The following is an 11,658-nucleotide window of genomic DNA, read 5'->3' as shown; positions in this document are numbered from 1 at the left end:
TCCTTTATTTAATATTAATGCCACGTGTAAACTTAGGACACGTGTCGGCACATTATAGGACGCAAAAATTTCGAGGTGTTACAATTCCTGGCCAAAAATACCCAGCGTTCATGACTTTTGCAATAACCATCCTTGGCCCCGCGTGGATGCCGCATATTCCCCAATGTATTTCCCTTATAACGTAACTTGCTTCCTCTGGGGTTAGGCATTTTAGGAGCGGGCCTAAAAAGGTTTTCCTGTAGAGCTGGCCATCGTGTATCTGATATTGCAGTGCTTTTACCTTTAACTTCCGTGCCTGAGCCTTGTCTTCTGGGAGCGTACCGTTTTTCAAGTAATCCACGATCGGAGTCATCCAAGACTTTTCGGCCACGGAAACTGACATGACCGGCCTCGTCTGTTGGATGGCCGGAGTCTGCAGTGTCTCGACTAGAACCTCTTTTGATAGATGGCAAAATGCTACGGATGCCAGTTTGCTCAAAGCATCGGCTTTTTTGTTTTTGCTTCTCGGTATGTGCACTATTTTGCAAGAATCGAAAGAGGAGATTAAACTGTTGACCTGCTGTAGATACCGAACCATATTATCTTCTCGTGCCTCGATTCGCCACTGACTTGATTGGCTACCAGCAATGAATCGACAGGAGCTAATACGGAGGTTGCACCTGCTTTGGCTGCGGTTTGCAAGCCTGCAAGGAGAGCCTCATACTCTGCTTCATTATTTGACGTCTTGAATTCGAAACGCAATGCGTAAGTGTACTCTATTCCCTCCGGATCTATCAGAATTAACCCTGCTCCCGACCCTTCTTTGCTGGAAGCCCCGTCCGTATACAGGTTCCATACCTTCGGTAAGATGGGTTGTCCTTTGATGCTTTCTCCAGTCGGGACTTCTGTGAGGAAATCAGCTACTGCCTGCCCTTTTACTGGACCTCTGGTACGATAGGTGATATCAAAAGCACTGAGCTCTATTGCCCATTTGGTGAGACGCCCGGAGACCTCTGGCTTCCTGAGGATTTGCTGGATCTGGAGATCGGTCTGTACTTCTATATTAAAAGCTTGGAAGTACCTTCGGAGGCGTCTGGAAGCATGTACCAAGGCGAGTGCCAATTTTTCTACCATCGGGTACCGAGTTTCATAGTCTTTTAAGATGCGGCTTACGTAATAGACCGGGATTTGTGCCTGGTTCCGGTGAACTACGAGTACTGCGCTTATCGCAAAGTGGGACGCAGATAGATATACCGTGACGGTTTCTCCGGTAGATGGTGCGGTCAAAGTGGGCAGGGACCCAAGGCATACTTTTAATTCCTGAAATTCCGAGTCTGCTTCTGGCGTCCATTCTATTTGGCCTTTTGCCGTTCGCTTTTTTAATACGTTCATGAAAGGGATGGAGCGGTCTGCCGCTTTTGAAACAAAACGATGAAGAGCGACGAGTTTCCCATTTAGGGATTGGATCTCTTTGATGGTTTTAGGAGACTGCATGGAGACTACTGCCTTGATTTTATCCGGGTGCGCCTGGATTCCGGATCGTGTGACCCATACCCCGAGGAATTTTCCCTCTTCCAAGCCGAAAGAGCATTTCTTGGGATTGAGTTTGAGGTTGATACTCCGAAGCCTTGTAAAGGTTTCGAGTATGTCGTCTATCATGTCATCTTCCTCTCGGCTTTTTATGACCAAGTCATCGACATAGATCTCCAAGTTTCTTCCGATCTGAGCTTTGAACGCTTTATCCATCAGTCTCTGGTATGTGGCTCCGGCGTTTTTTAGACGGAATGGCATTTTGGTATAACAGAACAGTCCCTCGTTTGTTACGAACGCGGTCTTATCTTCGTCCTCTGAAGCCATTTGGATTTGATGATAACCCTTATACGCATCCAAGAAGCACTTGAGACGGAAACTTGAGAGGGAGTCTATCTTCAAATCAATCTCCGGCAGAGGATAGCAATCCTTTGGGCACGCATTGTTTAGGTCCCAGAAATCAACGCACATCCTCCATGTTTTATCCTTCTTGGTTACCATTACTGGATTAGAGACCCAGGTTTGGTAACGCACCTCTCTTATAATACCGGCGCTCAACAATTTTCGTACGTCTTCGGAGATGGCCTTGTTACGAGCCGGAGCCATGTTTCTTTTTCTCTGTGCTACTGGTTTTATTGAGTGTGACACGTTTAACTTATGTTCGGCCAAACACCGGGGAACTCCAACCATGTCAGAGGTTTGCCAGGCGAACACATCAAGTGAATTGGACAAGAGTTTCCACAACTTCTTCTTAGTTTGCTTGGGAAGCTGAGCTCCGATTGCAATTTTTTGCTCTGGAAAATGTGGGTGTATGGCCCATTCTTCTGTGAGAGTATTAGGAAGTTCGGTATTACCCTCGCTTTGTCGTATTTCAGCTACACCGATTGCTGATTCGGAGTACAGTGTTGCTATTCCGGCTTCAGTGGGGAATTTTAACGCTCCATGTATAGTTGAACTGATCATTCCGAAGGCGCACATACCAGGTCTTCCGAGTATGACATTGTGAACGGATCGTGCTTCCACCACTAGATACGTCAAGTTGACAGTTCGGACCAAACTCCCTTCTCCCATTGTTGTTGGAAGAGTGATTTGGCCCAAAGGCTGAACCACTTCTCCGGAGAAACTGACCAGAGGCATTGACACTTGAAGCAATTTCGCCTTAGTCTGTGGGGCTAATTGTTGAAAGCACTGCTTGTACATAATCTCGGTGGCGCTTCCGCTATCGACATATACTCTCCGAACCTTGTGTCCTGCAATGATTGCGGACACTATGACCGGTCCGTCCTTGACATCTTCCAAGCTGACAGGTGGGAAACCAATGGGTTGCTGCATCCAGGCGGCCAAATGCTGACTGGTCCGCTTGATGCCTTGGTTGTTTGCCCTGCGGATCATGCAAATTGCCGGTTGATTATTCGGATTTTCTCCCAAATTTCCGGAAGATTTTCCTTCCTTTACTTCTTTGACTAGGTGCGATAGCTTCCCGGACCGTACCGCCTTTTCTATTTCTTGCTTCAAAGACCAACAGTCATCTGTATTGTGACCCCGAGCATGATGGTAGTCACAATATTTCTTTGAATTTTTGTCTCCTGGGTTCCGAAGTTTTGGTGGGGCGGGAAAATTCATCCCCTCCGCACTGAGAATTTCACTGGGAGTTTTGGAGAGATCCGATAAATTGTAAAATCGTGATCCGGAGCTTTTCCCTCGTGGAGGTCTGTCGTTTCTACCGTAAGGATGTGATCGTCCCCTGCTCCCTGGTGGAGTCTTATCAAACACCGATCCACCATTTTTCTTCCATGAAGACATCTTGTGGTCTGACTCTGGAGTAGGATTACATGCATTCTTGCCTCGAGCGAAAGCTCTGGCCCGTTCCATTAGTACCTCCATCGTCTTCGGTAGATTTTCGTGCAATTTCTCAACTAACTGATTATTCCGAACGCCGTGACAAAATCCGGAGATCCGCAGTTGATCAACTACCCCACTGATCTGCATGCTTTCCCGGTTAAACCGGTCAATGAAACTGTCTAAAGACTCTCCGTCTTTTCTCCGGATGTTGTGGACTTCGGTAATCTCCTTAGAGTAGTGCCTTTGTTGGCTGAAATTTTGGAGGAATAATCTTCGGAACTCCTCAAAGTCGTTGATCTCACCTTCATTCAACGCATCAAACCATACTCATGCGGCTCCAGTTAGAGTTTGTGCAAACATAAAGCACCATGCTGGCATCGGCCATTGTTCTACTCGTGCAGCTCCGTCAAAATCGAACATATGATCATCCGGATCAGTTGTGCCATCGTACTTTTTCACCGTAGTTGGCATTTTGAGCTTTGGAGGAAGTTTGGCATGTGTTATACGAGCACTAAACTTTGACTTGGCTGTCATAGAAACTGGATGGTACGGCTTGGTGAGTTCCGGATCACCAATGACATCCATCTGTATATCGTTTCGCGTGGCCATTACTGGTGAAGGTCCGGAGGAACCTTGTACGTATCCAGTATAGGCTTCCGAAGTAACGACTGTGGAAAATGTAGGAGTGATCATTGTCGGGCCCATAGTCCCCGTTGGTGCTTCGTCATGAAAGAGCCTGGTTCGCAAACCGAGGATCTGTTCATCTCTGGCCTGTTGCGCTTTTAATCTTCGTAGAAGACTTGCGTTTTTGGCGAGAAATTCTGCGTCGAACTCTGACGTTTGCGAAGTAGGGAGTAAGATGAAAGGCAATGTTGTTCCCGGACCTGAGCTTAAAGTAGCTGAGGTCGTAGAGACGATACTTGCTGGTGCAGTAATTTGCGTGCTAACAGCCGTAGATCCCAAATTCAAAGAACCTGGGGCCGCCATTTGTCAGTTCTTTGCTCAAGAAGTTCACTAGAGTGAAAGACTAAGAGCTTTAAGATCGGATGGCGCCAATTGAAGAACCAGGAAGTCAAGTTCAGGCCGAAGCCTGTTAATGAAGATCTGGATCTTGTTAAAGGTTGAGAGAGTTTCCTGCAAAAGAGAAAACCGTTAGGCTCGCCGCAGAGATGGGAGGGCCACTTTGCGACCACCCTCCGGCGTGAGGATAAGTATTGGTAGAGAGAGAAAATAGAGAGAGAAAATAGGGACGAAGGTTCAGAGAAATCGTACTTGGATTTGTACTTGAGGGGATATTTATAGTAGTCAACTGAGATGACGTCATCCGTCTGGACGCACTTAAACGGGGGCTCGTCCTCGGAGTCTTCTGGTGTGGGTGGACATGCTGTGGATGCCCGCTCGAGTGTAGTCCGGTTCGTCTCTGGGATCATGTTCGGCTTCGGACATGTGTCTTCACTTTTATTATTAACAAAACAACAACAATGGCCAACAATTTCAATATTACTCAAAGAATCCTATTGGACCAAGAATTAAAGTGGCTGCAAATGATGTTTATTATCAACAAAATGTGATTGGGCCTTTCAATTTTTAATCACATGCAAACCTAATGAGATTTATAATGTGGCCGACAATCTTAAAGTCTTTGCATGCAAACAAAATTCTCAATTAATATCTTACATGCATGTCCACCCTAAACCTAAATGATTTCATGTTTCCGATAAGTGGTGCTGACAAAACTGATATTAATCAATTGATTGAACATTTAATATGAATTTATTTACTCAAGAGAATCACGTGACGTTGAATATTACCTCCACTTTGTTTGATAATATCAAGATTATATCATACAGCCAAATCCATAACATCATCACATATAGATTAAACAACCTGGACACTTGCAAACCAACGTAACAGTTAACATGCTTCATTCGACCAATTCACAAAAACAGACAGTTAACATTTATTTAATTTGCATAACAAATTCATAATAGTAAACAGTTTATTACAATACCATTCATCCTTATATAATTAACACCTATTCTAGCAACTAAACACAACCAAAGAACTATGATATCCAAAAAGAATGATTCACTAACCTATTCTTGATCCGAAAGAAAGATGTCTCGCGAGGGGGGGGTTCCACTGAAGTCGTGCGATCAGGGAGAAAAAGATGAGAAGAGGTAGGGTTTGTTATGGTTTTATACTTAATCGGAGTTTGATTTTGTTTATAATACGTACACATGATCCTTTAAGGAGTTGGGCCGGTTGCAAACACATGATCCTATAAGGAGTTGGGCCGATTTTCTTTGCCATACCTCTATTAGGATATTGGGCCAAGGTTATATTTACATAAATGGGCTGCCAAGGTTGAAGTAACATGAGTGGTGCCTTGGGCTCGATCATGAAGATGTGGCCCAGTTAAGGCGCGATCCATTGCGTCATACCTTAGTTATTAAATTAGTGTACTGTTTTAACGTATTAAAGGAAGATAACGAAGAGTAAGGATCAAAAGATGGAGCGTTACTTGCCTTGAAAGTTCGGGTTGTCACATCATCCCCAACTTGAAGGAAATTTCGTCCCGAAATTGGCAAGCGTCAAGTGTGAGAGAAACGAAGTGAGAAATCAGAGTTGTTGCGGGTTTTGCTCAGTTGTGGCATCATCCCCAACTTGAAGAGGAATCTCGCCCCGAAATTTAGCAAACAGTCACTGAGGAAGCTAGTTTTGTTAAGCGTTTTCGCGGGGTGTCACATCATCCCCAACTTGAAAGAATTTTCGTCCCGAAAATTGATCTAAAACAATGGTTTGAAGTAAGTTCCGACGAACTCGATCTATAGATACTTTACAACGCCTGGGGGGCTAATCTTGTGATCAGTGGAAATCATGGGATGGTGGTTAGCGTGTTGTTATATCAGTTGCCGATCAAAGAAACAGGGGATTAATGAGGTTCGTACAAAGAATCGAGCGAAACAGGGGTCCATTAAACATCCGAAGGATTTGGCCAGCAAATTTGTTGTCTAGAAGTAATTTCCAGTAGTGGTGCATGGCGGCATGGCACAACAGGGAGGTTCGTCACATTGCGGTCGCGCGAGTGTATCATGTGTCCAAAACAGAGTTTGGTGGGTAAGGGTTAGTGTTGCAAAACGACATACGCGTGTAACTGTGACTGCTTCACTTCTAGCGGCGATGACAAGTGAAAGTGATAAGGTTCGTCTATAGGGATGCGTGGGTATAGTTCTCCTAATCCCGTGTTCGTTCGGAAGTTCCATTCTAGCGATGCCTTCACATGGTTAGCTCTATTGAAACAAGGGTGCACTGAAGGCCCTTGTGATCGGTCTAATTGGTGCCTTCGGTACCGTCCAAGCAATGCCTCCCACTTAAATCCAATGACCATGGTTTCCACCGGAGGTTGTAGGTCGTGCAGTTACTCTCCGTAACACCATCATGGTATATCGCTGGACCATCGGTACCCTCGGATAGAAGCGATGCTTCGCGTGTTGTAGGGCTGGGTTTCAAAAGCTGTAAGGACGTTCTCCGATTTTATTTCTCAGGAATTCACAGCTCCCCGCTATGCTAAGGGGGTTGAAGTTGCGAAACCTTCGAAAATCCTATGATGAAGCTGTGATGGTATCTAGCAAACCTAAGGGATTTCTGTTTCCCATAAGGAATCTGAAATTGCATAAGGTCAACCTGAAATTCCGCCTAACGATGTGGAAGTAAACCAGCTCACTCTTCAGGAGGCATGTCAGAAAATTCATGGATAAGTGGAAGACACTCGATCTTCCTTTCTTAAAGCGGCAAATCGGTGACAAGAGTTAGTATGGCAGGGTAGCCCTTCCGTAGACACTTCTGGGCTTTCACGACTGTGACAATGCCAATAACGGCACCATTACGATGATCTTAAACTGATAAGGATTCCCCACTGGGGAGAGGGAACGCACGATTTTCGGTTTGCAGAGAATTTTCCGCTTGATACCTAGATAACCAAGTCCATGTCAACGACCATGTCAAAACTTACAAGAGTGTCGCTTCAACCAATAGAGGCATTGCCTCAACCCATAGGCACCGGATAGTACAAAGGCCAGTGAGAGGTTTACCATAATTAAGGTAACTGTCGTAGAGTCAAAGATGTGACTCTTGTGGTGCAAGGGTAAAAAGAGGTAAGGTGACGACTCAGTACAAGAAATATCCCTTGAACGATAAAATAAGAAATCCATTCAAATTAAACCATATAAGTCACTACATCGAATATTCGCAAAAGTTTTAATCACCATGATTGTTTATACGAAAACAACTGAAAGAAAAAAAAAGTAACTAGATAAACGATTGAAAGACGAGTCAGTCGTCCACGTCACCATCCCCGAGGTCACTACCATCATCATCGTCTCCGTCATTATCCGAGATCTCCTCTGGCTCTTCTTCCTCCTCTTCCGGCTCTTCCTCCTCCTCTTCGGGCTCTTCATCAGACCCTTCCGCCTCTGGTTCGGGAGGTGCCGGGACTGGGGCTGGCTCGGGTTCAGGTGCGAAGCGGGCTTCCTCCAACTGATGGACCCTCCAATCCATCATACCTATCTTTTCGGCATGCGAGTTAAGCCTTTCATGATCCACTCGAGCGTCTCTCAGTATCAGACCTTGTACCTCACGCCCTTTTAGGGCTTCTGCCTTCAAGTCAGTAGCCCTCCTAATAAGTTCCTGTATCTGCTTCTCTTGAGCTTCCAATCGCCCTCCTTGGGTATCAACCTTTCTTAGTAACTTCTGATTTTGCTCCATTAAGACCTGGTTTTGTTCTATTAGAATCTGGTTATAATCTCGGAGGGCCTTACTCACAGCCGACTCGGCCTGAGCGCTGAGGGAGTTAACTGGTAGTGCATGCGTAGGTCGGGAGGACGACTCCCCGCCCTGTGCGAGTCTCTTCCTATAAGCAGCACGCGTCTCCATCTGACGCGGGGGTGAGTGAGTATCAGCGGGTGCCTTCCCTGGCGCCCGGGTTTGGTCGGAAGATGCGGACGGTGTAGACATGCCTGTCGAGTTGATGACGTAACGCAAGTTAAACGAAAGAATGCACACTCACAACGTTCCAAAAGAGGGTATTAACGCAGAAAGGGAAGAAAAATGACAGAAAGAGTAAGCACACAAGGTTTCAATCAATAGTTGCTACGTCCGTTTCCTCGTCCACTCGTGTTTCTATATATGGAAATGAACTAATTTAGGGGTCGAGAACGAGGAGAGCGTTCAGGTTTAAGATCGGTTAACTACTATGTTCATACACAAACAGGGAAGAACCCCTCTTACACTCGTTAAGCCTCATTGGGATTTGCATGCACCACGCGTTATTATTATGTGTGCACCCATGATAATAAGGCGGTTTGCATGCTCCTCTCGATGCTTCTTAATTTATGTTTGAAGTTTCTCCCACCCCAATCAACACAAAATAAGCACTACCAACAAGATTAGAATTTACTAGATGCAAGTGTTATGTTACACTATCAATGTGTCATGATGCCTACCATGTCGTATCGTGCATGCTATAAATATAGTTACGTTTACTAGGCATATAAAGCATAAGCTAAGGAGGAACGAACCTTGCAGTCTGAAGCTGAGTGTCGGTTATAGTCTGGTTTTATGAAAACATTTTTAAAACCGAGTTCTCTATAACCAGTGGCTCTGATACCAAACTGTCACACCCCCAAATTACCACCTAGGGCGTGTCCCTAATGGAGGTGTAACGATTCAACAGAGAGCCACCAATCATATCAAACACAAGTTATAATAAAATACCAAATTAAAAGAAATGTATCGTTTGAAGGTTAAACCAAAACCAAAGTACTGAGCGGAAGCATAAAAGTATAAATGTGCAAATGTATTGAAACCAAATCAAAATAACTGTTGTCATGACCATAACCACCCCAGCAGCATCAGACGGCAAGCTCCCAAGTTCCTTCAGAAATTACCTACAAGCATGTAAACAAGTGTGTCAGACTACGCTGGTGAGTTCAAGGTTTGTGTTTGTTTACCAAGTTGTGTTACCGATCATGTGAGTAAAACAGTTTACAAGACGATATGTTGTTTGTTGTTATGATGTTTGATGTTTCGATGTTGTTATTACTCGATTACCGAATGGCCAGATGATATGTGATTGCCAACCCCAATGCCTCTATCAAAGCATTGGTCATGTTTTAAGGTAATTAGTTCACGCCCGTTCTCCTCGAACGTCGTGAGGGTGCCAAACCTAATAGCGCTATCAACTAATAACCCCCGTTGCCCTACAAGCAACGACCCGGTAGATGTAGTGGTCTTACAATGATAGAAAACTGAGTATGATAACCAACATCCCGTTACACATGCATTCCCCCTCGGAACGTTACCCGTTATCCCTTCCCTGGGATCCATGCTTGAGAAAAGAGCAATGAACTCACCTTGGTTTGCTCGGTTAGATTAAACGTTCGTTAACAATTGATCAATCAAATCCTATCGTGGTTACAAGAGACAGTCAATTTCATGAATTCACAATTCACACATCAATTCACACGTATTGCTCAAGTAGCAAACAACGAAACATATATCATCACATATGTCATACAAGCATTATAGTCATAGTACATTTACGATACAAGTTCAAGTCACACCAAAGTACGCGTTAAATGGTCCATTTCACCTTCAAGAAACTATGTAAATCACCACAAGAAAGCATGCAACATGTCAAGCTGATTATTATCATAAAGTCATCTAATAAGCATGTAGGGTCACATTACAAATCCATTTGACACCATAATTTGGTATGTCCTAAGGTTATTCATATTTTATGATTTTACCACCGATTGAGTCGCATATGCATCATTTTTCATCAACCCCTCCTATTTGCTCAACAAGGTACCTACCCAAGGTCGGCCCAACCCTAATCGGCCCACCTCAATTACATAGCCCAGTCATGATTAAACTTTCCCGTTAACAAGTTTTCCGGTGAGTAGGTGTGTGTGTCGGCTGGCAAGTGTAGCCCAATTATATTACCCGGTCCATGTATGGGGTGGCCGGAGTTCCTATGTGTGGCCGGTTGGGCTTGTGGCCCACTACTCATGTTGCGGCTCAATGTGCATTCCACATTCAGACCCTTGTGCCACAAAACCAGTCCATCAGATCCCTATTTCACGAAATCCCAACCCCTCATGTTACCCCATGTAACCGGCCTAATGCAATTAATTTAATGTGTACATCTGATTAACATGCCAACCATGAATCCTTTTATTATTAACAAAACAACAACAATGGCCAACAATTTCAATATTACTCAAAGAATCCTATTGGACCAAGAATTAAAGTGGCTGCAAATGATGTTTATTATCAACAAAATGTGATTGGGCCTTTCAATTTTTAATCACATGCAAACCTAATGAGATTTATAATGTGGCCGACAATCTTAAAGTCTTTGCATGCAAACAAAATTCTCAATTAATATCTTACATGCATGTCCACCCTAAACCTAAATGATTTCATGTTTCCGATAAGTGGTGCTGACAAAACTGATATTAATCAATTGATTGAACATTTAATATGAATTTATTTACTCAAGAGAATCACGTGACGTTGAATATTACCTCCACTTTGTTTGATAATATCAAGATTATATCATACAGCCAAATCCATAACATCATCACATATAGATTAAACAACCTGGACACTTGCAAACCAACGTAACAGTTAACATGCTTCATTCGACCAATTCACAAAAACAGACAGTTAACATTTATTTAATTTGCATAACAAATTCATAATAGTAAACAGTTTATTACAATACCATTCATCCTTATATAATTAACACCTATTCTAGCAACTAAACACAACCAAAGAACTATGATATCCAAAAAGAATGATTCACTAACCTATTCTTGATCCGAAAGAAAGATGTCTCGCGAGGGGGGGGGTTCCACTGAAGTCGTGCGATCAGGGAGAAAAAGATGAGAAGAGGTAGGGTTTGTTATGGTTTTATACTTAATCGGAGTTTGATTTTGTTTATAATACGTACACATGATCCTTTAAGGAGTTGGGTCGGTTGCAAACACATGATCCTATAAGGAGTTGGGCCGATTTTCTTTGCCATACCTCTATTAGGATATTGGGCCAAGGTTATATTTACATAAATGGGCTGCCAAGGTTGAAGTAACATGAGTGGTGCCTTGGGCTCGATCATGAAGATGTGGCCCAGTTAAGGCGCGATCCATTGCGTCATACCTTAGTTATTAAATTAGTGTACTGTTTTAACGTATTAAAGGAAGATAACGAAGAGTAAGGATCAAAAGATGGAGCGTTACTTGC

General features: G+C 43.8%; 1 protein-coding gene across 1 annotated transcript; it reads right to left on the bottom strand.

Annotated features, from left to right (window-relative positions):
* Window positions 1-543: 543 nt before the first annotated feature.
* Window positions 544-3,498, bottom strand: LOC110932069. Its single transcript, XM_022175432.2, has one exon. The coding sequence runs from the start codon at window positions 3,496-3,498 to the stop codon at window positions 544-546; it is 2,955 nt and encodes a 984-aa protein (XP_022031124.2).
* Window positions 3,499-11,658: the final 8,160 nt, after the last annotated feature.

This window comes from Helianthus annuus, chromosome 1, assembly GCF_002127325.2.
Source record: "Helianthus annuus cultivar XRQ/B chromosome 1, HanXRQr2.0-SUNRISE, whole genome shotgun sequence".
Taxonomy (NCBI): Eukaryota; Viridiplantae; Streptophyta; class Magnoliopsida; order Asterales; family Asteraceae; genus Helianthus; species Helianthus annuus.
Note: the sequence above shows the minus strand (reverse complement) of the source record. Positions and strands in the feature narration are given on the sequence as shown.

Excerpts from the sequence above, each read along its gene's own strand:
- LOC110932069 (XM_022175432.2), bottom strand. The coding sequence starts at position 3,498 with ATGCAGATCAGTGGGGTAGTTGATCAACTGCGGATCTCCGGATTTTGT.